Source organism: Phyllostomus hastatus, unplaced genomic scaffold, assembly GCF_019186645.2.
Source record: "Phyllostomus hastatus isolate PE091 unplaced genomic scaffold, TTU_PhHast_1.1 phas_contig_549, whole genome shotgun sequence".
Taxonomy (NCBI): Eukaryota; Metazoa; Chordata; class Mammalia; order Chiroptera; family Phyllostomidae; genus Phyllostomus; species Phyllostomus hastatus.
This window is the reverse complement of record NW_025333907.1, coordinates 275535-303131: the sequence shown is the minus strand read 5'-3', so window position 1 is coordinate 303131 and position 27597 is coordinate 275535. Positions and strand designations below refer to the sequence as shown.

The following is a 27597-nucleotide window of genomic DNA, read 5'->3' as shown; positions in this document are numbered from 1 at the left end:
CACATGGTTTGGGGGACCCATCACTAGCGTTCTTCCTCCCGTGTCTGGCTCCTAGCTACCACCGCTTGACTAAAAGCTTGAAATTTGGCAGCTTACAAAGGTTGTGAACAGTTTACATTGCAAAGGGTGAATTAGGAGTAATGGACTCGGAAGAGGGGATATTCCAATTTAAACAGACTGCTAAGGAATTGGGGCACACCTGCAAAATCCCAATCTACCAAAGTGTGTGTGTGTATATAGAAAGCCATTGGGGAAAAGAGGATGCACAGGTGATATGCACATGTGAGTGAGGCAAGTATTCTCAACCAGTAGACTCTAAAGCTGCAAGTTGTGGGCCAATAGTGGGTACTAAAAATTCAGCTGCTTACCTTTGCTTGGGGAAACTAGCTGGGGCTTTTTTTTTAAGATTTTATTTTTAGGGAGGGAAGGGAGGGGGAGAGAAACATCAATGTGCGGTTGCTGGGGGTTATGGCCTGCAACCCAGGAATGTACCCTGGCTGGGAATCGAACCTGGGACACTTTGGTTCCCAGCCCGTGCTCAATCCACTGAACTATGCCAGCCAGGGCTCTAGCTGGGGCTTTAAATAATTGATTATTAAACATCCCTCCAAATTCACTATGTATCATGAAAGCTACTGTACCTTTAATCTGGAATTCAAATAACCTAAAATTTAGGGAGTTTTGCTAGTTATACCGCAGTGAGCAAGCCAGAAAATGTATATACCTCCACCTGAAAGGACCCAAGGATCTAGCTCCCTGACATTAATTCCCCAAAAAGTACTGCCCACAGGTTTTGTTGGTAACCTAGGGACTGGTAAGTGGGTCAGGTTTCTCAGCTTCTGAACATGAGACCCATTAAGTTTAGAAGCAGCCATTCAGGTGGTCTTGGAGGCCAGGTAACGCTAAGAAGGTAAAGGACACAATTTCAACTCAAAAGCTTTGGAAATTAGAGATTTTATTTTATTTATTTATTTTTTTAAGAGGGGAAGGGGAGGGAGGAAGAAGTAAAGAAACTGCGTAGTCTCATCTTATGAGCATCCCCCACAGGCGACCTGGCCTGCAACCCAGGCATGTGCCTGACTGGGAATCAGCCGGCAACACTGGTTTACAGGCCAGCACTCAATCCACTGATCCACACCATCCAGGGCAGAATTTTGAAACTTTTAATTTTTATTGATGTCCACAGGGGTGATGAGAATCTTGTTACTTCCTTTCCCAACTGTTCATAGGTTCCAAAGTCACAAAATCTTTTCATCTCTACACTCTTCCTGCTTCCTGGGAAACTGGTCTTTTCAGTTAGGACTGAAGCATGCTCTACTCACGGCATTCTTGTGACGTGTTCCAACAAATCCTAAATCTGAAGTTACCAACTTAAATCCCCCAAGAGTGAACTTTGGGCTGATTGCATGTTTTCACCCAAAGCCTAGTGTATGTTACCGGCCAGCCTGCAGCTGTCTCACTGGCAGGTGTCCATCCAGCTGTGGTTTGTTGGCCAACAGAATCTTGGTGCAAAACCAGACTGCAAGGGACACTGGTGGGGCTCTCAGGGCTCAGGGGTATTGCAAGCATTCTAGGCACAGCAGCCCTCCAAGGCATCTAGTGTCTCTATTGCACCATTAAACTTTGAGGACAGAGTTTCTCAACTACATCACAATTTTCAGTTAAGTACTTCGGGGAGCTATCTTGCGTACCAGGATCCCTGGCTTCTCTCACTAGAGGCCATTAGTAGCTCCCCAACACCCCAATGTCTCCTGACATTTCCAAGGGTCCCCTGGGGTGGATGGTGGGGCAAATTCACCCTTGGTTGGGAGGCTCTGCTCCAGAATCTGAGGCCCAGTCCTCAGTTCTGCGACCAACATTCTCAAAACTAGAGCTCCGAGCTCCATTGCACAATGATGATGGACCCTGAGTGGGAGGGACTTATTGTGCTTATGAATTTGTCTCCTGAGGAAATGCAGAGCCTGATCATTCTGTTGGTGAGCGGGTCCTGAGATGACCTTCCTCTGTCCGGTCTTCAAGAGCAGCACCAGCAGACAGAAATGTCAGCAGCCGATGTCCAGGTAAGGCTTGGTGCCACGGAGCGCTGCCAGTTGTCTGTGCGTCATTTTATTCAGGTCCATTCCAAACAACCTGAGGGCGCAGAGAGGGGATTGTTACCCCAGGCCACTGCCTTGACATTCAAATGATATAGCAAATCTATCGGGAGTCTCGCCCTGTTGGAACCATGTCATTTTCCAGGCCTTCATTTCAAACCGAATCTTCATGGGAAACCGGCTTACTCTAAGCTACACACCACTTTAAGTGCCTCACCTGTGTTTACTCACTTAATCTGTGACCAATTATTCTCCTTATTTTTATAGTCAGGGGTATGGAAGTGCTAAGAGGTTGAATAATTTGCAAAAATATCCACGAAATTGGAAAGTGATGGAATTTGAGGCCAGGCACAATCATTCCAGACACTCAATGAGCTACCAGGCCTCATCTGACAGATGAGGAAACAGCTCCTCAGTGAATTCTCCCAAGTCACACAGCCACAGGAGGGTAAAAGTATCACCCAAGGAGAAGAGTAGGGCCTCCTCTGTATTCTAACCAAGTGTCTATCCATATTGAGGGTGTTGCGGGGAGCTCAATTATTGACCTTTGCTCCTTACTCTGAGGAGACCCATATCATGTCTCCTCCAGAGCCTGGGAACTTCTCTTACCAGAGCACCCGGAGTTTGCAGCCAGGATGACTCAGCCGCTTGCATAACAGTCTGACGCCTGTGTTCCCCAGGGCGTTGTTGGTCAGATAAAGCTCCCTCAGGGTCTGGTTGACCCCCAGGGTGGCAGAAAGGTCCTCGCAAGCTTTGGCTGTGAGGCCACAGCTGTCCAGCCTGTTGAAGATAAAAAGTAGTAGTTGAAGCAACAGTAAGACCTACTTCTTTTGGAAATTCTTTGTCTTCATAGAGAACCAGGGGGTAGGTTTTAGTTTTATTAATACTTTTTTAAAAAAGATTTTATTTATTTATTTTTAGAGAGGGGAAGGGAGGGATAGAGGAGAGAAACATCAATGTGTGATTGCCTCTCGCATGCCACCCACTGGGGACCTGGCCCGCAACCCAAGCATGTGCCCTGACTAGGAATCTAACTGGTGATCCTTTGGTTTGCAGGCTGGCAGGCCCTCACTGAGCCACACCTGCCAGGGCTGGTTTTTTAAATATTGATTTGAGAGAGAGAGGGAGAGAAACATCGATTTGTTGTTCCACTTACTGATGCAATGGTTGTTTCTTGTTTGTGCCCTCACCAGGGGTTGAACCTGTAACCTTGGTGAATCAGAAAGATGTTCTAACCAGGTGAGCTACCTGGGCCAGCATAAATACCTTTTAAATGCATGCCATTACCATCTTAATCTGAACTGCTTTAGTTCTACTCTGTTTTCTTATAAACTAGTTCCTGAAAAACTATATCCTACCTGACCATGTAGCTCAATTGGGTAGAGCGTCATCCTGGTAAACCAAGATTGTGGGTTTGATCCTGCTCAAGGCACATACAAGAATCAACCAATGAATGCATAAATAAGTGAACCAACAAATCGATCTCTCTCTTTCTCAAATCAATCAATACATTTTTAAAAAAGTTTTATTTTTAAAAAATATTTTATTTATTTTTAGAGAGGTGAAGGGAGGGAGAAAGAGAGGGAGAGAAACATCAATACGTGGTTGTCTCTTGCACACCATGTGCCGCTTCCCCCACCCCCTGGGGACCTGGTCTGCAACCCAGGCAAGTGCTCTGACTGGGAATCCAACCAGTGACCCTGTGGTTCTCAAGCTGGCACACAATCCACTGAGCCACATCAGCCAGGGCAAAAAAAGGGTTTTTTTTAAGGAAAGAAAAAGTGAGGACAGCCATCCTGACTCTCAGCCACTCACCACAGTTTCTGGAGTCTGCAGGTGGGGTGTCGCAGCCCCTCGCACAGCAGCCCCATGCCTTGGTCTCCCAGGTCATTGAAACTCAGGTCCAGGTCCTGGAGGTGGCAGTTCCGCTGGAGCACAGCAGACAGACACTTGCAGGCAGCAGAGCTGAGCCGGCAAATGCCTAACCTAGAAAGACATAGTGCACAGAGCAGAGCTGACACTTCTGGGGACACTTGCTGGAGAAGGTTATGTGTGGAGTGCTGTGCTCAGTCCAGAAAGACTCCATGTTTCCCTTTGAGGGGGAAAACAAGGGTGAGGAAGAAAGGTACTGACCAGTAAGAAGAGGGAAGGGAGAGAGAAATAAGAAAGGTGAGCCCTCAGCCCTGGCTGGTGTAGCTCAATGGATTGAGTACAGGCCTGCAAACCGAAGCATCACCAGTTTGATTCCCAGTCAGGGCACATGCCTGGGTTGCAGGCCATATCCCCAGTATGGGGTGTGCTAGAGGCAACCATACATTGATGTTTCACTCCCTTTCTTTCTCCCTCCTTTCCCCATCTCTCTAAAATAAATAAATAAAACCTTAAAGAAAAAAAAAAAGAAAAGAAAGAAAGGTGAGCCCTGGCTGGGTGGTCCAGTTGGTTAGAACCTTGTCTCATTGTGCATCGAAATATTGCAGGTTTGATTCCCAGTAAGGCTATGTACCTACTACGATACTGGTTCAATCCCTGGTTGAGAGGCAACCAATTGATATTTCTTTCTCTCTCTCTCTCTCTCTCTCTCTCTCTCTCCCTCCCTCCCTCCCTCCACCTCTCCTTCTTTCTCCCTTCCTTTCTCTTTATAAAAATAAAAAAAAAGAATTTAACCTTTAAAAAAAGAGAATCTTCTTAACTGTAAGGCATATAACAAACTATAGCAATTACAACAGCAAAAACTTGGAAAAAAACTGACAAAGGGAAAGAACAGAGGGACACAGGACAGAAGAAAATGGCTTACAATATAGCTGATATTCCCAACTAGCTAGGAAAATATGGATTCTTTATTAAATGAGCTGCTGCAAACATTGGAGAAAAAAAGAAATTGTTCCCCGCTTAACTATACTTATTACGAAGAAACCGGGTATCTTGGACATCGCATTGACAAAGGATTTCTTAGACATCTCACAAAAATATACGTCATAGGACTGATTGTATATGGGTTTGATTTTCAGATCTTCGGTTTCTTAAACATTTGAAATATTAATCCTTCACTTACAGCATACTTTGGAAATATCTTCTCAGTAGGTCATCAATCTGGCAACTTGTCTGTGGTTTCTTTCATCAGACAAAAATGTTTATGTTTTGAGCCCTGGCTGGTGTAGCTCAGTGGATTGAGCATGGACTGAACCAGGGGGTCGCTAGTTCCCAAGGCACATGCCTGAGTTGTGGGCCAGGTCCCCAGTAGGGGGCGCGTGAAAGGCAGCCACACAGCAACATTTCTTTCCCTCCCTTCCTCCCTCCCTTCCCCCCTCCCTTCCCCTCTCTCCAAAAATAAATAAATAAAATCTTTAAAAGAATTTTCTTAAAGATTTATGAATATCCTATGTGTACCTGCAGCCCAAAAACAATGTTTAAAGGGTTCGATAGAGAGAAGAATGTAAAGAAATAGAGTACAGATTTATTCTGAATGTTTAAACATAAAACAGCCACAGAAGCCACAATACAGTTCCCTGCCTCAAGCGAAAAAAAGTTTCCAGAGCGAGTAACATCAGATAATTGAGGATGCTATTGTAGGAAAGAAAAAAAACCCCTCCCCTTTGGGACTACAAAAAAAAAGAGTTTTTTTAAAATAAACAGGCTTGCTGCATTCTCTCTCTCTTTTATTTTTTAAAAAGATTTTATATATTTTTAGAGAGAGGGGAAGGGAGGGAGAGAAACATCAGTGGGTGGTTGCCTCTCATGTACCCCCTACTGGAACCTGGCCTGCAACCCAGGCATGTGCCCTAACTGGGAATCAAACAGGTGACCCTTTAGTTCGCAGGCCGGCCCTCAGTCCACTGAGCCACACCAGCCAGAGAAACATGTATTTTTTAAGCACCTCTGAGTCAGGTCTTATAACAGCCATTGGAATATAGACTGGACATAGCCCCTGCACTTTTGGAACTCCACACTCACATACACAATGACAAATTTGGTTAAAGGATGCTGAGGCAAAGCATCAGCTCAAATAGCATCATAAAACTAGGAACTGAGACCTTATTAAGGGGCTAGGAAAAGTGTCCACAGGAAAGGAGCATCTATTTTGAGTCCCAACAGATAAAACAGATGTTATCGGGGTAAAACTGGGGACAGCAGAGCAGAAAGGAATTCCAGGGAGAAACAGCAGCTGGAGCAAAGGCCCCGCAGCAGAAACATCTTTGAAAGGAGACAGAGATACAGCTGGAAGTTAGGAGAAGAGGGAAGGGAGCCTGGCTCTGGGGAGTCCAGGTAAAAGGGTAAGGAGTGTGAGTTTGGACTCCTGTGCTGGCGAGCCAAGAGGGACTCACCGGAGGGTCTGGAGTTTGCACCGGGGATGCCTGAGGCCCTCACACAGCAGCAGCACCCCGGGGTCCCCCAGGTCATTCAGGCTCAAATCCAGCTCCAGCAGGCTCTGATTCACACTGAGGGTGGAGGCCAGGTCGCCACAGGCTGCAGCAGTGAGGTGACAAATCTTTAACCTATTCAACATATATTTCACAAAATGGGCAAAGGCCTGAGAATAGACAGTTCTCCAAAAGAAGATACACAAATAACCACAGGTCCCATGGAAAGAAACTAAACATCCCTAATCATTAGGGAAATGCAAATCAAAACCACAATGAGATACCACCTCATATGTGTTAGAACGGCTATGATTAAAAAAGAAAAGATAAACAAAAAAAATACAGCCAAGAACTGCTGGTGAGGATGTGGAGAAATTGGAAGCTTTGTGCACTGTTTGTAGGGATGTAAAATGGCACAGCCACAGTGGAAAACGATATGGTGGTTCTTCTAAAAATTAAAAATAACCATGTGTTTTATCAGTTCCACTTTCTGGTGACCCACCCAAAAGAATTGAAAGCAGGAGCTTGGAGAAATATTTGCACGCCCATGTTTGGAGCAGCACTATTCAAAATAGCCCAAAGTTGGAAGCAACCCAAGTGTCCATGGATGGGTGAACGAACAAAGAAACAAAGTGTTATATATACATGCAATGAATAGATAACTTAAAATTTACCATCCTAACCATTTTAATCAGTTCAGTGGTATTAAGTACAGTCACATTGTTGTGCAAGAATCAACACTGTCCATCTCCAGAACTCTTCATTATCCCTAATAGGGACTTGGTCCCCATGAAGCTACAATTCCCCATCCCATCCCCCCTGCCTGGACCCCTGGCAACCTCTGTTATTTCTTTCTCTATGGATTTGAATATTCTAGGTACTCCATATAAGTGGAATCATATCATCTTTTTTTCCAATTATTGATTTTTAGAGAGAGAAAGAGGGGAAGAGAGAGTAGGAGAGAGAAACATTGATTTGTTGTTCCACTTATTGATGCATTCATTGGTTGATTCTTGTATGTGTCCTGACCAGGAATTGAACCCACAACCTTGGCATATTGGGGTGATGGTCTGATCAACTGAGCTACCCAGCCAAGGTGTATAATCATTTTTTGATTGACATTTCATTTAGCATAGTGTCTTCTGGGTTCATCCACACTGTAGTAGGTATCAATTTCATTCCTTTTTTTCAGGCTGAATAATATTCTATTGTATGCATATACCACATTTTGTTTATCTATTCACCCATGATGGACAATTTTCTTTCCACCTTTTGGCTACTGTAAATAATGCTACTCTGGACAAAGAGGGCCCCAGGAGCCCTGGCTGGGTAGCTCAGTTGGTTAGAGAATTGTCCAGATATGCCAAGGTTATAAGTTTGATCCCCGGTCAAGGAATGTGCAAAAGTCAACCAATGAATGCATAAACAAGTGGAACAACAAAGTGATGTCTCTCTCTCTCTCTCTCTCTCTCTCTCTCTCTCTAATCAATACAGTAAAAAATAAAGTACAAAATTAAAAAAAAGATGGCCCCACAAAGGACTCACCATAGTATCTGCAGCCTGCAGACGGGGTGCCTCAAGCCTTCACACAGCAGACTCACACCTGCATCCCCCAGTGCATTTCCTGTCAGGTCCAGCTCCACCAGGTGTCGGCTGGTGCTGAGCACAGAGGCCATCTCCAGGCATGCCCCAGCCTCTAGCTGACACTTCCTCAACCTTGGAAGGAAAGAAATGTTGGCTAGGGCACCATCTTGCTTTCCTGCCTCCTCATGGCTCATCTCTTGGCCCTTAGTTACCCAACACGAGCCCGCCCATGTCACTAAAGCTACAGAGATGAAGATGCCATTATTTTCATCCAGGAGGGTCCTATCTTATCTGACCGGTAAGCAATGACAATGCAGTGTAGCATGATAGTTCAGGATGGGGTCTCTAGAGCCCAGTGACCTGTGTCTGCTTCCATAACCACCACCTGTTAACCCTGTGACCTCAAGCAAGTTTTCCTCAGGTCTCCGATTTGGGTTTCCTGTGATGCTGAGGCTCAAGTTCATTGACTTTAAAATAAGCATAATAATAGGTAGCCCCCATTACAGCATCATCCTGATACGTGAAGGCTGTGGCTTTGTTCCTGGTCAGGAGATATACAAGTATCAACCACTGAATGCATGAATAAGTGGAACATCAAATCGATGTTTCTCTCTCTCGTGCTCCAATTCTATTTCTAAAATCAATTTTAAAAATGGTGCTGACCTCATAGGGCTGTTGCAAGGATTACTAAATGTAGAGGAAGTGGGGCCGGGCATGGCTCACAGACAGCGCTCAGTGAACATGAGCTAATGTTTATCAAGAGCATCATGGCAGAGGGGCCACCTAACTTGGCAAACAGGGGGTGCAGTTAGGATAGGCTTTCTGGAGACTTTGACCTGGTTGTCTAAGGCTAAGTAGGAGTTCAGTAGAGGAACAGAATGGCGGGGGCTGTGAGATAATAGAAAATATACACAATGATCTCTGCCTCCCCTCCCCCAGCCCTCCCCAGTTCCTGAAACAGAGCTCCTAAATCTCTTGTAGTTTCCTACGTGATAAGATACTAGGAGCACCTTTTGTTCTAATATGTGGTCTTTGACCCTGGTTCTTGGCAGAATTCCTAAATCCCTTGGAATCTCCCAGGTGATAGCAGCGTCTTTTGTTCTAATGAGATGACTTGGGTGGGTGGGCTCCCCAAGAGGGGGCTGGTCACCCCAAAGATGAAGCTGTGATTAGAAACTTGGAATTCCATCCCTATCCTCCAGAGAGGGGAGGCAGGTTGAAAATGGAGTTAATACTCAATCATGTCTACATGATGAAGCCTCCATAAAATCCTACTACTATGGGGCTCAGAGAACTCCTAGGCTGGTGAACATCCACAACAGGGGGGTAATGACCCCCAACTCCATGAGGACCAAAACTCTTGCACTTGGGATCCTCCCAGACCTGGCACTATGTATACTTTATTATTTTTTGTAAATAATTTATGTATAGAAAGAGGGGAAGGGAGAGAGAAAGGGAGAGAAACATCAATGTGTGATTGCCTCTCATGAGCCCCCAGCTGGAGACCTGGCCCTCTGTAATGCAGGCATGTGTCATGATTGGGAATTGAACCAGCGACCCTTTGATCTGCAGGCTGGCACTCAATCCACTGAGCCACACCAGCCAGGGCTTGTCTGTATCCTTTATACACATCCTTTAATAAAGTGACAGATGTGTTTCTCTGAGGTCTATGAGCTACTCTAGCAACTTAATCGAACCCAAGGAGGGGTTCATGGCAACCTCCAATTTATAGTCAATTGGTCAGAAGCACAGGCGACAATGTGAGCTTTTGATTGACACTTGAAGTGAAGGCAGTCTTACATCCCTGAATTCTTAACTTGTAGGATCTGACGCTGTCTCCAGGTAAACAGTGTCAGAATTGATGTAGGGCACCCAGCTGGCATCCCTGAGAATTGCTTGGTAGTGATGGGGATGGAGGGGGTGCGGGAAATCTCTACATATTTGGTGACTGGAAGTGTTGAAAGTAAAGTATGCTGTGTGAGTAGTAAAGAAGACATCCAGGTGGGAAGCTGGGTGGCTTTTCCAGCTGTGTGGCATTGCAGGAAAGGGGAAACCATGCAGGGGTGTCCAATCCATGGCCCAGGGTGGCTATGAATGCAGCCCAATGCAAAATCTTAAATTTACATAAAACATTATGAGATTTGAGATTTTTTTGTGATTATGTGTCACAATGTATTTGATGTGTGGCCCAAGGCAACTCCTCTTCTTCCAGTGTGGCCCAGAGATGCCAAAAAGTGGGACACCCCTGGAAGGGTCTTGGTGCAGGGAGATCTGGGGTTTTGACTACCCAAGATGGGTGTGGGTTCTGGGTGGGCAAGTGGCCCCAGGGACTCCTCACTATGTGGAAATAGTGGGAGACAGAGGAAACCAGAAAGAGGTTCTCTGAAGTGCAAAGAGTCCAGGGCATGGGTCTAAGTTCATGGGTCAAAGAGCAGCCCTAATTTCGAGGTAGAGACTTGTCAATCATCAGCATTTGGGGAGATATTTCAAGCCTGGGAGACCTCACCAATTAAAGGCTTGTTCCAGGGATGGGGACTCACTGGATCATCTGCAGCCTGCATTTGGGATGCCGGAGTCCTTCACAGAGCAGCTTCACTCCTGGAAGCCCGAGGTCGTTGCTGCTGAGGTCCATCCTCACCAAATTCTTATTGGCAATCAGAGCTGCGGTGAGGTCCTGGCAGGCAGAGCTGGAAATCCGGCAACTCTTCAGCCTGGGAGGGAAGAGAGAAAAGAGCCAGGTCATTTCCTCCGTGGTCCTTCTGTGTGCTCTGTCCCTTGTTCTTTCTCTCCCTCCTTCCTTTAGGTTGATTCTTCCCTTTATCTAAAACCAAAGACAGGAGATTAGGGGATGTCAGGGGGGTGGGTGTGGGGTGCAGAGGGAGATTGGAACTAGGGGGTAGGGTGTTACTTCTTGGTCTGATGAAAATGTTCTGCAATTAGATTATGATGCTGTTTTGCCCAATTTTGGGCAACATACTAAAAAAAAAGAAATATCAGTGAGTTGCCTGGTATGTGAATTATAGCTCAATAAAAAAAGTAAAAGCAACAGGAATAATACAAAATGCTTTTGGTGCTTTTATGCCCTCTCGCATGCCCCCTACTGGGGACCTGGCCCACAACCCAGGCATGTGCCCTGACTAGGAATTGAACCAGTGACCCTTTGATTCGCAGGATGGTGCTCAATCCACTGAGCCACACCAGCCAGGGATCCAGAACTTTTTCATTATCCCCATGCCTCATTAACTCTCCATGCCTCATTTCTTCCAGCCCCTGACAATCACCATTCTACTTTCTCTCCCTATGGATTTGCCTCTTCTTTGACATTTCCATTGTGTATTCTTGGCAACTTTGTTGAAGATTAGTTGGCTTTATATGCATGGGTTTATTTCTGGGTTCTCTATTCTATTCTATTGGTCTATATATCTTTTTGTTTTTCAAATGCCAGTATCATGCTGTTTGAATTATTGTAGCTTTGTAATATAGTTTGAAATCAGGAGGTGTGATTAGAGATAGGAAGCCTGGAAAGGAGGAGATAATAAGAAAAGTTAAAAAATAATTTTGGCTGAACTCATATTGGTCCTCATTTGTCATGGGCTAAACTGTGTCCCCCACAATATTCATAGGTAGAAGTCTTGACCCCTGTACTCCAGATTACAATGAACTTTGAAGATAAGGGTCTTTAAAGAGGTGATTCAGTTAAAATGAGGTCATTAGGATGAGACCTAGTCCAATATGACTGATGTCTTCTTAAGAAGAAAAGATTAGGACACAGACAATACAGAGAGAAGGCCATGTGGAACACAAGGAAAGACAGCCACCTATGAGCCAAGGAGAGAGAGTCCTCAGGAGAAATCAACCCTGTCAACACCTTGATCTTGGACTTCCAGCCTCAAGAATTGTGAGCCTTGGCTGGTGTGGATCAGTGGATTGAGTGCTGGCCTGCAAAACAAGGGGTTGCTGGTTAAATTCCTGTTCAGGGCATATGCCTGGGTTGCAGATGGGTCCCTGCTTGTGGGCATGTGACAGGTAACCAATCAATGTGTCTCTTGCACATTGATGTTACTCTCTCTTTCTCCCTCCCTTACCCTCTCTCTAGAGAAAAAAAAAAAGACAAAGAAGAATTGTGAGAAATACATTTCTGTTGTTCAAGACACCCAGACACCCAGACTGTGGTACTTTGTTATGGCAGCCAGAGCAAAGTAATACACCATCAAGTACTTTTCCCAGAATTTTTATTGATTTTTTTTAGAGAGGAAAAAGAGAGAGAAAGAAACACTGATTTGTCATCCCACTTATTCAACCAATGTTGGTTGATTTTTATATATGCCCTGACCAGGGATTGAACCCACAACTCTGGCATAGTGGAATGATGCTCTAACCAACTGAGCTACCAGACCAAGGCATCCTGTGTTCTTTCCAGCTGAGCCCCATGAAAGGGTGTGGTGGAACCATCTGATGCTCCCAAACCAACCTAGACTCACCTCAGGTTCTGAAGCTTGCAGTTGGGGTGTCTGAGGCCTTGACACAGCAGCTTCACGCCCCGGCTCCCCAGGGCATTCTGGTACAAAGCCAGCTCTACCATATTCGTGTTGGTGCTCAGAGCAGTGGCCAGCTGTTCACTGTAGGCATCTGGCAAAATGTTCCTCTCAGGTCTGTGTGAAGGAACTGCAGGTCAAGTCCAGTTTTCCCAATGGCTTTACAATGCTTATGTTTGGCACTTGATTATCATTTCATAATTTATAAAGCATTCTCACTTCATTTTAATTTATCTTGGGCATGACCCTGTATTTCTTGCCCAAGTTCACATAGCTGGTACATAGTAGAGACCAGATGTAAATTCATGGACTAGGGATGGGGAAATGGATTTCATTTTAAAGATAGTTTTTTATATTGAAGTAACATTGGTTAATAACATTATATAAGGTTCAGGTGTACAACATTATAATTTGATATCTGCATACTCTATTGCATCACCACCAGAAGTCTAGTTTCCATCTGTCACCATATACTTGACACGCTTCACTAATTTCACCCTCCTCCCCACCCCCTCCCCCTCTGGTGGCTGCCATACTGTTGTCTGTATCTATGAGTTTGTTTTTGTTTTGTTTGTCATTTGTTACCTTTTTCTTTTATAGTCCACATGAGTGAAATCATAGGTTTTTTGTCCTTTTATATCTATCTGACTTATTTCCTTAGCATAATACTCTTAAGATCCATCCATATTGTCACAAATGGCAATATATCATCATTTTTTATGGCTGAGAAGTATTCCATTATATATATACACACACACCACCTCTTCTGTTTTTTTTTAAATTTTGTGTTTATTGATTTTTAGAGAGAGAGAGACTGATTTGTTGTTCCACTTATTTATGCATTCATTGGTTGATTCTTGTATGTGTCCTGACCAGGGATCGAACCTGCAACTTTGGCGTATTGGGATGATGCTCTAACCAACTGAGCTACCTGCCCAGGGCTACACCACCTCTTCTTTATCCATTCATTTATTGATGGACAAGCACCTGGATAATATTTCTTTAAAAAATTTTTTTTTAGATTTTATTTATTTAGTTTTAGAGAAGATAGGGAGGGAGAAAGAGAGAGAGAGAAACATCAATGTGTGGTTGCTGGGGGCCATGGCCTGCACCCCACTCATGTGCCCTGACTGGGAATCGAACCTGCAACACTTTGATTCGCAGCCCACACTCAATCCACTGAGCTACGCCAGCCAGGGCTTTTAAAAATTTTTTTTAAAGAATTTATTGCCCTGGCTGGCGTAGCTCAGTGGATTGAGCACAGGCTGCGAACCAAGGCATCGCAGGTTCGATTTCCAGTCAGGGCACATGCCTGGGTTGCGGGCCACGTCCCCGGTGGGGGCCATGTGAGAGGCAACCACACATTGATTCTCTTTCTCCCTCCTTTCCCCTCTCTAAAAATAAATAAATAAAATCTTAAAAAAAAAAGAATTTATTTATTTATTTTTAGAGAGAAGGGAAGGGAAGGGCGGCAGAAAGAGAAGGAGAGAAACATCATCAATTGGTTGCTTCGTATACACCCTCAACTGGGGACCTGGCCCACAACCCAGGCATGTGCCCTGACTGGGAATCGATCTGGTGACCTTTTGGCTTGCAGGCTGGTACTCAATCCATTGAGCCACACCAGCCAGGGCAATATTTCTTTTTTTAAAAAAGATTTTATTTATTCATTTTTAGAGAGAAGGGAAGGGGGAGAGAGAGGGAGAGAAACATCAGTTGGCTGCCTCTTGTACACACCCCAAATGGGACCAAATCTGCAACCCAGGCATGTGCCGTGGCCAGCAATAAAACTGGTAACCTCCCGCTTCACAGGACAATGCCCAACCAACTGAGCTACATCTGTGAGGGCTAGATAATATTTCTTGATTGAATACATTCTATTTGACATGTGCTCCAACCTAGTACTAATGAACATTGTTGGAGAGGAGGAAACCCACCTGGACACTACTGACCTTTGGTGGCCTCTTTCTTTGTTGTGGGGCTGTCCTGTACATACAAGGATGTTTTTGCAACATCCCTGCTGTCTACCCACTAAATGCAAGTAGCACCCTTCCCATTTCCCCAAATCATGACAACCAAGTATTTTTCCAAATACTGCCAAGCATGTCCTTGGCCCTGGCCAAGTAGCTCAGTTGTAGCATCGTCCTGATACACCCAGGGTGTGGATTCGATCCTCGGTCCGTGCACATACAAGAAGCAACCAATAATGCATAAATAAATGCAACAACAAGTCGATGCTTCTCTCTCCCTTCCTCTCTCTCTCTCCAAAAAAGTATTTTCTTGGATGGAGGCAAAATCACCCCCAGCTGAGGACACGAACTTGGTTAGGAGCTTGAGCTGAAACAGCAAGCCCCAGTAAGTACTTACGATTGTGCCACTAGCGTCTGGGGCCCTGAAGTCCTTCTTGCCTCCTCCTCCTCCTCCTCATCGGTGCTGTAGGCGGCCCCATGGAGGTACAGCACCAAGGTGTTCCTGCAGTTCTTCGCACAGAAGGACGAGACCATGTGCTCCATCTTGGTGGCCATGTTGCTGACCACTACCACTTGGAAGTGGCTCAGGGCCTGTTGGATGAATTCCTCCTCTTGGATCTCGTACAGACAGCTGAGGAACTCCAGGGAGCCCCGCTGCAGGGTAGAGTCCTCGCTCAGAGCTTTGCTTTGGATCCACTCCATCAGCTCCACCTTGATGTGAGGCGACACCTTCCAGCAAAGACTCTTCTCCAGGTAGCTCCTTGTCTCCTCATTCAGGAGTCCAAACAGGAAACGCACAGTGAGTGCCAAGAAGCTCCTTTCTGAAAACCCATACTCTGCCAACAGCCTCGTCAGGTTCTGATCTGGGCTGGACCCGCTGTCCCCATCATCCAGGATATAGTACATGGCTGCAAAGAACTCCTGGAAACTCAGGTGGATGAAGCTGTAGAACTTCTCACAGTTGATGTCCTTCTGAAAGATGTTCATGTTGAGGAAGGAGGAGACGTCTGCCCCATCCAGGCCATGCTTACGCAGGTCCTCCTCCTCAAATAGGATCTTCTGGTTCCAGAGGCCATCTGCGGCCAAAGAGCACAGCCCTCTCTGGTTGGGCGGGGCTTGGAGGGTTGGAGACCCCGGCTTGGGTTGCATCAGACTCAGGAGATACAGCATGTACACGGCTGTGGTGGTCCTGGACGTCTGCCTTAGAAGCCCCCCGCCCTCCAGCTGCTGCTTGAGGCACGTGCAGACGACCCAGCACACCAAGGGGACGAAGCACAGAGTGAAGAGGGGCTCATTGTCCCTCACGAAGTTGAAGGCTTGGCTGGCTTGCTCCGCATTGTGGAAGTACTTGTAGAAATACTCCTTCCTTTCTGCCTCGGAGAAGCCCAGGATCTCCACATGCCTGGGATGCTCCAGCCAGCGGTGGAGCTTCACCAAAGCTGTGGGCCTGGTGGTGATCAGCAAAGACAACTCTGGTAGCAGCTTCTTCCGAATGAGGCTGCCCAGGAGAACCTCCATGGGCCGTTTCTCCTCCCAGCAGAGGCACCAGGGGCCCTGAGGGTCGTGGAACGAGGGTTTGAGCTCGTCAAAGCCATCGATGATGAAAAGGAGGCGCTCAGGAACACGGAGCAGCTCCCGGAGTGGGGCGCTGGGCTCGGGCCAGCAACTGGACATGAGGTCTTGCACGCTTCGCTCAGGGGCGCTCTGGTTCATCTCCCTGCAGTTGATGTAGAAGAGGTAATCAAACCTGTCTTGGAAGAGCTTCCCGTCGGCCCAGTCCAGCATCACCTTGTGGGCCAGCATGGACTTGCCCATCCCGGCAGCTCCCTGCAGGACCACGGTGCGTGGAGGCTCAGGGCGCTCCTCGTCTGGCGCGAAGAGGGTCTCCATCTGGATGAAGCTGGCCTGGTGTCCTACGGTTCTTGCGTGTCTCCAACCTGTATCCAGAAGCTTCTGCTGGGTCCACATGGGATTGGAGTGCTCCTGCACCAGGAGGAGCCGGGTGTACCGGTGGCTGAGGTTGACGCATTCTCCTAGACGCGCATTGCGGTCTTCCATCAGCCGGAACTTTCTGCGCACGTAGTTCCTGTAGGTTTGCCCGGGATCTAATGGAAAGGAAAGAAGGGTTTGTGGAAGCTTCATCAGCAACCTTTTGGGAATTCACGGGTTAAACCACAGCAGGTTCTAAGTGCCTCGTTGCTCTGCAATATCTTTGAAACTGCCTTCTATTTAAAAAAAAAATTGATTTTAGAAAGAGAAAAGAAGAGAGAAACATCGATTTGTGGTTCCACTTATTTATGCATTCATTGGTTGATTCTTGCATGTGCCCTGACTGGGGATCCAGCCAAAATCTCAGCATAGTGTGGACGCTATAACCAACTGAGCGACCTGGCTAGGGTGGACCAGTTTTCTACGTGGAACCTGAGAACCTTGGTACTTCCCTTCCAGTAGAAAGCAAAGGCCTTAACATGGAAAGTGTTTATACAGGTTTATACAGGGCGCTTCATTCCTGCTATTCAGACGGTGGTCCGGATGCCCACCCACCATGAGCCCTGGAAGAATGCGTCAACCTCGGCCACCTGGTAGAAGGGACACTAAGCCCCATGTGGCCTCACCAGGGAGCTGTTGGGAAATGTGCAATCTTGAGCACCACTTTCCACTTACTGAATTAAAAACTGTATTTCCAACCAACAAGATCGCTGCGTGATTTGCGTGCTCATTCAAGTTCAGGAAAGCAGTGATTCCAAGTTTTCTGTGCCTCCTTGGCAACAAGGCAGATGACTATGTACAATGGAGAATTTATCTGTTCTGGAAATGCTTTGCTCACTTCTCTTTGGGAAAGCCTGCTTGGTATAGAGGTCTGTGTGTAATATAGAACAGTGATTCTCAAGGGGATGATGGTGTACCCTCTCAGGGACATTTGGCAAGCTCTGGAGATAATTTTGGTTGTCACAACTCGGGGTGGCTACTGCCATCTGCTGCCATCTAGTGGATAAAAGTTCAGGATGCTGCTCAACATCCTGTAATGCCCAGGGCAGCCCCATCCCCACAACAAAAAATGATCCCGCCCAAAGTGTCAACAGAGCCAACCTTGACTGGGACAAGAATATAATTCCTTTGTGTTTGGATGTCACCAGGGGCCCATTATATCTACCCATGGAAAGGTTAAAAAAGAGATCTGAATTTGACTCCTGCATTCTCTCAAACCCCATGCACCTGCTGTTTTAGTTGTGGTAAACTATACATAACATACAATTTATCATTTCAGTAAATGTTTAGGTGTTCAGTTCAGTGGCATGGAGTACATTCACAATGTTGTGTACCATCGGCACTGTGCTTTTCTAGAACTCTTCCACGTTTTAACAGAAACTTGGTACCCATTAAAAGCTGACTAATTATTTCTCCCCCACCCTCCAAGCCCTTGGCAGCAGCCATTCTACTTTATTTTATTTTATTTTATTTTATTTTATTTTATTTCATTTCATTTCATTTCATTTCATTTCATTTCATTTCATTTCCCTGGCTGGCATAGCTCAGTGGATTGAATGTGGGCTGCAAATCAAAGGGCTGCTGGTTCGATTCCTGGTCAGGACACATGCCTGGGTTGCAGGCCAGGTCCCCAGTGGGGGCCATGGGAGAGGCAACCACACATTGATGTTTCTCTCCTGCCCTCCCCTGTCTCTAAAGTATTATTTATTTATTTATTTATTTATTTTTAGAAGGGAAGGAGAAAAAGAGGGAGAGAAGTATCACCGTGTGGTTGCCTCTTGCATGCCCCCTACTGGGGACCTGGCCCGAAACTCAGGCATGTGCCCTGACTGGGAATCAAACTGGTGACCCTCTGATTCTCAGGTTGGCACTCAATCCACTGAGCCACAGCAGCCAGGACTCACTCTATTTTCCATCTCTATGAATTTGATGACTTTACATACCTCACATAGTGGAATTATACAATATTTGTTTTTTGTGTTTGACTCATTTCACTTAGCATAATACTTTAAAAAAATTTTTTTAACAAATCAATGTATTTTTTTAAGGTTTTATTTATTTGTTTTTTAGAGAGGGAAGGGAGGGAGAAAGAGAGAGAGAGAAAAAAACATCAATGTGCGGTTGCTGGGGGCCGTGGCCTGCAACCCAGGCATGTGCCCTGACTGGGAATGGAACCTGTGACACTTGGATTCGCAGCCCGCACTGAATCCACTGAGCTACGCCAGCCAGGGCAGCATAATACTTTTAAAGTTCATCCATATTGCAATAAGCATCAGAATTTCATTCCATTTTAAGGCTGAGTAATATTCCCTTGTATGTAAATATGTATATCATATTTTGTTTATTCATCTGTTCATAAAGTTATCTTATTGTATACTAGTAAACCATATTAAAACTTCTAGGTTTATAAAGTCCATCAGGTGTACTATTCTTTCAATATTGTCTCACATAGAAAACATTTCAAATGAAGAAAAGATAATTGTGAGAGCCATGTTTGGATTTTGTAAAAGTCTTACACTCTTTTCTTATAGAGAAAGGGTTCTTATTTTGAGACATGGGGACATTAAAAAAAAATAGAGAAGTTTAAAATAAGGATGAGAACAAGAATGAAGAACATGTGCTATGCCAGATAAATTTAAACAGGCTTGAAAGCCTTGGCCAGTGTGGCTCAGTCAATTCACGTCATCCTGCAAACCGAAAGGTCTTGGGTTCGATTCCTCATCAGGGCACATGCCTAGGTTGTAAGTTAGGTCCCCAGTAAGAAAGACAACCAATCAATTGATGTTTCTCTCCCTGTCTCTCACCTTCTCTTCCCCTCTCAAATAAAAAATATATAATACATGTAAAATAAATAAATAAAAATAAATGCCCTTGAAAGAGTGTTCAGGATTGTATGTCCTTGTTGGTGGTATTGCTGTCTACCCAACAGCCTGCACTCCTGTTTCTTCCTTGACGACACTCCTGAGTCTATCTGGGTAGTGAGTGTTGATCCCTTGATTCCAGTAGATGCTGTCCCTTCAGAAGCCCCGGGGGATGCAGGCTGGTTTTGCTAAACCAGCCAAGAGTAATCTCACTCCTCTTTGTCACTGGCTGGTCTGAGTTTGTCATGTGTCCAACCCTGACCAAGAGTTACAGAGGTAAAAAAAACACTAGGAAGAAGATGTTTATTGGAATAATTTTATCCCTAGATAAAATGATAATCTATTGAGGGAGAAAGCCTTTTGCTTCCCTTTGTTGTCCCTGCTAAGAATTCTTTTATTTTTTATTTTTAGATTTTATTTATTTTAGTAAATAAATAAATAGAGTTAAAAAAGATTTTATTTATTTATTTATTTTGTTAGAGAGGGAAGGGAGGAAGAGAGAGAGAGAGAGAGAGAGAGAGAGAGAGAGAGAGAGAGAGAGAAACATCAATGTGCAGTTGCTGGGGGCCATGGCCTGCAACCCAGGCATGTGCCCTTACTGGGAATTGAACCTGTGATGCTTTAGCTCACAGCCCTCACTCAATCCACTCAGCTATGCCAGCCAGGGCAAATAAATAAATAATTTTTTATTTAAAAAAATAAGGAGGGAGAGAAGGAAGGGAGGGAGAAAGACAGACAGAACCATTGACTAGTTGACTCCTGCACACCCCCAACTCAGGACCTGGCCCAAAACCCAGGTATGTACCCTGACTGGGAACTGAATCAACAACCTTCAGTTTTGCAGGCCAGTGCTCAGTCCACTGACCCATACCAGCCAGGGAAAGAATTCTTTTGTATGAGCTGGTTTGGCCATCATCTTGCAACCATGAGATGATAAGTCTTGGAACAAAAGGCTGACATAATGGAGGTTGGTAGAATTGAAATATAGAAAGAAGTTGGGGCTTTGATGGTGTTATTAATCCATCACATGAATTAATTACAGACACCCACTCTAGGACTTCTTGTTATGTGCAAACATGAAATAAATGCCTGTTTTTGTTTCTTCAATTCTAAGTTGGATAGTTTGATGTTTCCCAATGCATCCTAACAGGTATGAGACTCACAGCTTACCTTTTCTTGGAGTTTCAGGAAAGACTTCCAGAGAACATGGTGACTGGATGTCCAGTGAAAATGGGCCACCAGGTGGAGTATCTGGAAGATAAGTTGGGGGGATCAGCTGGCATATATCTGGCTAGCTCTCAATAACATTAGCTACTATTATCTCAAATTGTCTACATGATAACTCCCTGCCCACCCACCCCCTGGATGTTCAGCCATCGCCTCACATTCACTGTTGTTGAAAACACTTGTTTTTTATAACCCACTTTCCTTTCTGGGTACCTCTCGTGGTGATTGGCACCTTCTTCATTCCATTCATCTTCTCAGACAGGAAATTCTAAGTCAGCTTGAATTCCTCCCTCCCATTCAGCTCTTGGTCATGTCTCATCCATCTATCCATCCACTCACCCACCCATCCACTCATCCATCCATCAATCCATTCATTAATCCATCTATCCATTCATCCATCCATCCTTCCTTCCACCTTTCCATTCATCCATCCACCCATCCACTTATCCATCCATTAATCCATCAATCCATTCATTTGTCCATTCATTCGATTATCCATCCATCAATCCACCCATCTACTCATCTGTCCATTGATCCTTCTATTCATTCAGCCAACTGTCCTTCCTTCCACCTTTCCATTCATCCATCCATCCACTAATCCATTAATTCATCCATCCATTCATTCATCCATCCACTTATCCATCCATTAATCCATGCATTCATCCATTCATCCATACATCAATCCATCAATCCATCCTTCTACCTTCTGTCCATCCATCCACTCATCCAACAACTAAACATATATCAAACACCAGGTATTTTTCTAGGCATTGGATAGATAGCAAAACACAAGGTCTCTGCTCCATGGACCTTACATTTTCATGGCACAAAGAGTTCAGTGCATAGAAAATAAACACCAATATAACTTCAGATAATTTTATCACAATTTTAAAAAATAATTTTTGAATATTACAGCTAAAAAAAGACCTCAGAGATGTTCTACCTTGGTGTTTCCTGAAGCATGCCATGAGAACCACCTATTTCCACTTGCAGACTCCTGGTACCCAGACCTGCTGCCTCAGAATCCCTCGTGTGAGTCTGTGACTCCACATTCACAACGAGGTATCCAGATGCCTCAAAGGTATATTAAAACACATGAGAACTGCTGATCTAGCCCAGTCCCCCTTGTCTTACAAGTGAGGAAACAGAAGCCCAGACAGGTACTTGATTCTCCAACATCCCACAGCTAGAAAAAAGCAGAGCTGACATCTGATCCCCTTTGGACCATGGGCCCACTTTCTGGTGAATGAAAAGGATGCAGTTTGGAGGAGGAATCCCACTAAGAAGTTTCCAGGTGTTAGTGGTGGGGAGAGATTTGGGAGGGATGGGGAGAAGAGAGGGACTTTATACTTGTATATTGTTTGAATTTCTTTTCTTTTTTAAAAAGATTTTATTTATTTATTTTTTAGAGAGGGAAGGGAGGGAGAAAGAGAGAGAGAGAGAAAAGTCAATGTGTGGTTGCTGGGGGCTGTGGCCTGCAACCCACGCGTGTGCCCTGACTGGGAAATTCAGCCAGCCAGGTTGAATTTCTTAAAATAAGTATGTAAAACACCTATAAGTAAATATAGTTCTGTAGAATCAACCCCGTCCAGGTAGCTCAGTTGGTTAGAGTGCTGTCCAGATGCACCAAGGTTATATGTTCAATTCCCAGTCAGAGCACATAAGTATCAACCAATGGATGCATGGATGTGTGGAACAACAAAGTTGATGTTTCTTTCTCTCTCTCCTTTCTTCTCTTTCTCTAAAATCAATAAATTTTAAAAAATACAGTTCAACAGCCCTGGCTGGTGTAGTTCAGTGGATTGAACATGAGTCTGCAAACCAAAAGGTCGCTGGTTGGATTCCCAGTCAGGGCACATGCCTGGGTTGCAGGCTAAGTCCCCAGTTGGGGTCATGAGAGAGGCAACCACACATTGATGTTTCTCTTCCTCTCTTTCTTCTTTCTTCCCCTCTCTCTAAAAATAAATAAAAATAAAATCTTAAAAAATACAGTTCAACAGAATCATACATGAATAACTTTATGCTGATTATTTTCTTACTTTATTGCTGAGAGCACTTTGATTTCCATTTATGTCCCTAAGTAAAAATGTGACCCAATCTCATATTTCCCAAGTCCAATGCATCTCAATGTTCTCTGAGAATAAGGATGAGGATTCACATAAGACCATAAATGATACGGCTTTAACAGGTTATCTTTTAAGTATATGATTATATTTATGCTGTATACCCCACACTATGCTGCTCACCTGACACTAATGCAAAATAATATTGATGGAAACTGTAATAGAAAAATAAAAATTAAATAAAGGTTCTCCTTTCCCATTCCATATTTCCAGCTTAAGAAATCCTGTTGACCCTGGCTGGTGTGGCTCAGTGGATTGAGCACCAGCCTGCGAACCAAAGGGTCTCTGGTTCGATTCCCAGTCAGGGCACATGCCTGGGTTGTGGGCCAGGTCCTCTGTCAGGGTCACTTTAGAGGCAACCACACACTGATGTTTTCTCTCTTTCTCTTTCTCCCTTCCCCTCTAAAAATAAATTAATAAATATATTTTTTAAAAGAAGCATAATAATAATAATAATATCTAACACAGTGTTTAAACAATGAATATGTTGATATATTGTTACATACAATAGTTACCTTATTGTAGGAGGAAGCCAATGTATTATTACATTGTGATTATCTCATAGGACAGAAAATATAATAAAAGAAATACGAGCGCTAAGGAAGCACACAGGCGAGGTCCTGGAGCTGTCCAGATGGAGGGAGGAGAGGTCAGAAGAAAGCAGAGAAGGTGGTGCCTCCAAGGTGCTGATGGACACATAAGAATTTTCCAGACAAAGAAGAGAGAGGGAGGGTGGTCCTGGCGCATGCGGCATGAACAAAGGCCAAACCAGGGGATAAGTCAGAGCCCAGGTCTTGTGAGCTCAGCAATTATCAGGAAGGAGAAGGAATGGGTGGGTTGCAGCCTTGCGGGGCCCATCCCCACCTCCTTACCCCTCACCAGGTCCTCTCTCCGTCCTCTCTCCCACAGGTCCTTCCTGTTGATCCGATCAAAGATTCTTAGAGCCAGCAGCCAGGCCTCCCCTATCCCACAATGGGTCACCAGCAGCCGGGCCATCTCCAGAGGACCAGCGGTCTCCATTCGCCCCCAGGGAATCCTGCCCTCCCCGGCTCCTGTCACCATCCCCAGGTAAAACTTGAACTTCTTCAGCTCCACAGCCTCCAGTTCTTCCAAGTAGGCAGACAGGCGACAGAAGCCATCCCTGGCCGTGGTCTGGGGCATGGGGGCAGCGTGACCTGTGAAGGAGAGCGCAGCTGGAGCCTAGGATGGTTTTACACACACGACCAGCAACTCCAAGGGGCCCACCCGCCCCTCGTGCGCAGTGCAGGAATGAGAGACAGGGAAGTCCTGCTGTTGAAATACCACTTCCTCCACATGGAGTTCCCGCCTGTCCTGGCCCACTGGCCAACGGGTGTTTGTGGAGAAGAAGAGGAAGTGGGGAGGGATGAGGAAATCACTGGAGTCATTCCACGCATGAGAAAGACCTTCACTTGGGCTTGCTTGGCTGGCTCCCTCGGCCAGTCACTCTCTTGCCTTTGTCCTGGCTGCTGTGTTCCCCATCTCACTAGTGTTTGTGGTCTTGTGGATCATTGTCAGGTGTCTTCGTCACCTTGTGGGAGGGTTAGACATCTTCCCATTGGCATCAGACTTGGGGACCGCTAACTTGCATTGGCCAAGGGAATGAGGCAAACATGACTGAAATGCGGGCCAGTGTCAGCTGATTTCCCTTTGGGTACTTTCTCTTAACAGAGGAGGATGTGGACACCCAGAGAAGGACATGGATTCTCCAACATCACACAGCTGGAAAAAAGAGCAAAGCTGGCATCTGATCGAGTCCAGACCATGAGGCTGGAATGAAAAGGACACTGTCTGAAGGAGGGTAACCCCCCATGTAGGTATTCCAAAGTGTTAGTGCTTGGAGAGATTGAAGTGGAAAGCAGTGAAGGGTTTTTAAAATTTTTTTTGTTTTTATTTTTCAATTTTTATTTATTTTATTATTTTTAGAGAGAGGGGAAGGGAAGGAGAGAGAGAGAGAGAGAGAGAAATATCAATGTGTGGTTTCCTCTCATGTGCTCCCCACTGAACACTTGGCCTGCAACCCAGGCATGTGCCCTCACTGGGAATTGAACCTGTGACCCTTTGGTTCAAAGGCCAGCACTCAATCCACTGAGCTACAGCAGTCAAGGCTATTTTTCAATTTTTTAAATCTTCGGCAGCATAGAAGGTTTTTTAAAATTGCATTTTACTTTATTTTATTTATTGATTTGAGAGAGAGAGAGAGAGAGGAACATCCATCACTGGGTGATTCTTATATGTACCCTGACAAGGGACTGAACCCACAACCTTGGTGTATCAGGATGACACTCTAACCAACTGAGTTCCTCGGCCAGGGCATGAAGAGTGACTGTTAACTATTATTATTATTGGTCTGGATTGATTAGGGCGATAAAAGAGTTGGTGTGAAGCAGGAGATGGGGGAATCATGAATATATCCTTTCACCAGAATTTGTAGAAACGGCAGCTGTCACAGGAGCAGAAGTCAGTGAATGCTTTTGAGTATAGCACCAATGTGAAGAAGGCGTTTGTGGGACATGGTTGAGTTTCTGCTGTCTTTCCGGGCACAGATTGTGGAGATCTAGGCTTTACATGGTCCTTTCACTCCTCCCCCACCCATTGCAGAGTGACCTCGGAGAAGTCTTACCAGCAGCACTCTTAACCTCCAAGGGGTGGGCAGAGGGAGGAAGAAATAGAACATGGTGGATCCTTACATAACCTACCTAAAATGGGAATCTCAGAGGTGAGTGTTTGGCTTTGACCCTCAAAGGTGACCTAGTTTAATTTTCTGACTCTCCTGTCCCTCTTTCCTCAATGGCCATTGTCCTTGGAAGTCTCACCTGCTGTTGCTACGAGCGTCAGGGATGGTGCAGATACACTCCAGGGAAAGGGGGATCCATGAGGCCAATCATGCTTTCTGGATCTAGAACATGCAACAAAATTGCCCTGGGCAGGGAGCCCAGTTGGTTGGAGCGTCATCTGGATATGCCAAGGTTGTGGGTTCGATCCTCAGTCAGGGCACGTACAAGAGGCAACCAATGAATGCATGAGTAACTGGAGCCACAAATCAATGTCTGTCTGTCTGTTTCTCTCCCTCTGTATCTCTAAAATCAATTAAAAACAGAATATGCTATATATATATATTCTCTATATATATCTATATCTATATTTCTATATCTATCTATATCCATCTCTATCTATCTATCTATCTATCTATCTATAGCTTTAGAGGCTATTTAAGGAATAGAATTGGAATTAATGACCTTTTCTGGGTACAAACTCAAAATCATGTTCCTAGTATTTCTCAAACTTTAATGTGCATGGGAGTCACCTGGGACCTTGTTAAAATAAAGATTTTGGTCCTGGCTGACATGGCTCAGTTGCTTGGACTGTCATTCTGTAACTGAAGGGTCGCTGGTTCTATTCCAGGTCAGGGCACATGCCCAAGTTTCGGGTTCGATTCCAGTTGGGACTCTCACAGGAGGCAGCCAGTGGGAGTTTGTCTCTCACATGGATTCTTCTCTCTCTCTCTCTCTTCTGCTCTCTCTGATGAGAATATAATAAACCTTTAAAGAAAATTCTGATTTATCAGGTCTGAGAGTCCAAATTTCAAATAAGTTCCCAGTAGCTGCTGAATCTGCTGGTCCAAGTTCACAGTTACCAGAAGCCAGACTCCTTTAGAGGACAAATCTCTGTGAACTGTCTTCAGAAGGTCTTGGTTCTTGGTGTAGTATGGAGGACACATAAAGAAATAAATAAAAGGCATTTGGAAAAAAATTGATGGGATAATTTTGGATTTTCCAAAGCCACAGAGTTGAGTGTTTTACTTTTATTTATTTAGTTAGCTTTTATTCATTGATTGATTTTAGAGCAAGAGGGATGGAGAGAGAGAAAGAAACCTTAATTTGTTGTTCCACTGATTTTATGCATTCATTGGTTGCCTCCTGCATGTGCCCTGACCAGGGATTGAACCTGTAACCTTGGTGTGTCAGAGAACACCATTTTAACTACTTTATTTTTACTTTTTAAAAATTATTACTATTATTAGTTTATCCTCATCTAAGCATATTTTTTTCATTGTTTTTTACAGAGACAGGAAGGGAGGGGAGAGAGAGAGAGAAACAGAGAGAGAGAGAGAAACAGAGATGCAAGAGAAACATTAGCCTCCGGGGTTCAAACCTACAACCTTTCAGTCCATGGGATGATGTTCCAACCAACTGAGCCACACTGGCCAGGGCCATTTTAACTATTTTAAAGTGTACAATTCAGAGACATTAAACATATTGGCAATGGTGTGCAACTATCACCACTGTCCATTTCTGGAACTTTTTCATCACCCAAAAGAGAGGCCCCATGCCCATGAAGAAAGTCATTTCCCATTTCCCCCTCCCCAGCCCCTGATAACCACCACTCTACTTTGTGAATTTGTCAGTCTGGATATTCTATAGGAATGAAGTCACCTAGTATGTGACCTCCTACATGTGGCTTCTTTGACTTAGTATAATGTCCTTGAGGTCATCCATGTCGTAGCCTGTATCAGAATTTCATTCCCTTTTCTTTAAAGATTTAAAAAAAAATATTTTTAGGGAGAGGGGAAGGGAAGGAGAAAGAGGGAGAGAAACATCAATGTGTGATTGACTGTCACGCACCCCCCACTGGGGACCTGGCCTGCAACCCGGGCATGTTCCCTGACTGGGATTTGAACCAGTGACCCTTTGCAGCCTTCACTCAATCCACTGAGCTATACCAGTCAGGGCCTCCTTCCTTTTCATGACTGGATAATATTTCATTGTATGGCCTGGTGTAGTTCTGAGCAAGGGAAGGATGGAGTCACATCCACGTTAAAGAAGCTCCTTTAGGATG

General features: G+C 44.9%; 1 protein-coding gene across 2 annotated transcripts; it reads right to left on the bottom strand.

Moving 5' to 3' along the window:
- Window positions 1-1832: 1832 nt before the first annotated feature.
- Window positions 1833-23901, bottom strand: NLRP12 (NLR family pyrin domain containing 12). 2 transcript variants are annotated; one of them, XM_045847252.1, is made up of 10 exons: window positions 23613-23901; window positions 20561-20641; window positions 14938-16645; window positions 12517-12687; window positions 10576-10746; window positions 7997-8167; window positions 6416-6586; window positions 3909-4079; window positions 2703-2873; window positions 1833-2130 (listed from the first exon to the last, which is right to left on the bottom strand). In XM_045847252.1, the coding sequence occupies exons 1-10, from the start codon at window positions 23899-23901 to the stop codon at window positions 2043-2045; spliced, it is 3192 nt and encodes a 1063-aa protein (XP_045703208.1). In that variant the 3' UTR covers window positions 1833-2042. The 2 variants fall into 2 exon arrangements, with proteins under 2 accessions (XP_045703208.1, XP_045703209.1); XM_045847253.1 differs by lacking the exon at window positions 3909-4079.
- Between the last annotated feature and the right edge of the window lie 3696 nt (window positions 23902-27597).

Coding starts and splice junctions, on each gene's coding strand:
- NLRP12 (XM_045847252.1), bottom strand. CDS start 23,901: ATGCCCCAGACCACGGCCAGGGATGGCTTCTGTCGCCTGTCTGCCTAC. Junction 20,642..23,612: donor GAGAGAGGACCTGGTGAGGG/GTAAGGAGGTGG, acceptor CTTATCTTCCAG/ATACTCCACCTGGTGGCCCA. Junction 8,168..10,575: donor TGCAGGCTGCAGATGATCCA/GTGAGTCCCCAT, acceptor TTTCCTTCCAAG/GTTGAGGAAGTGTCAGCTAG.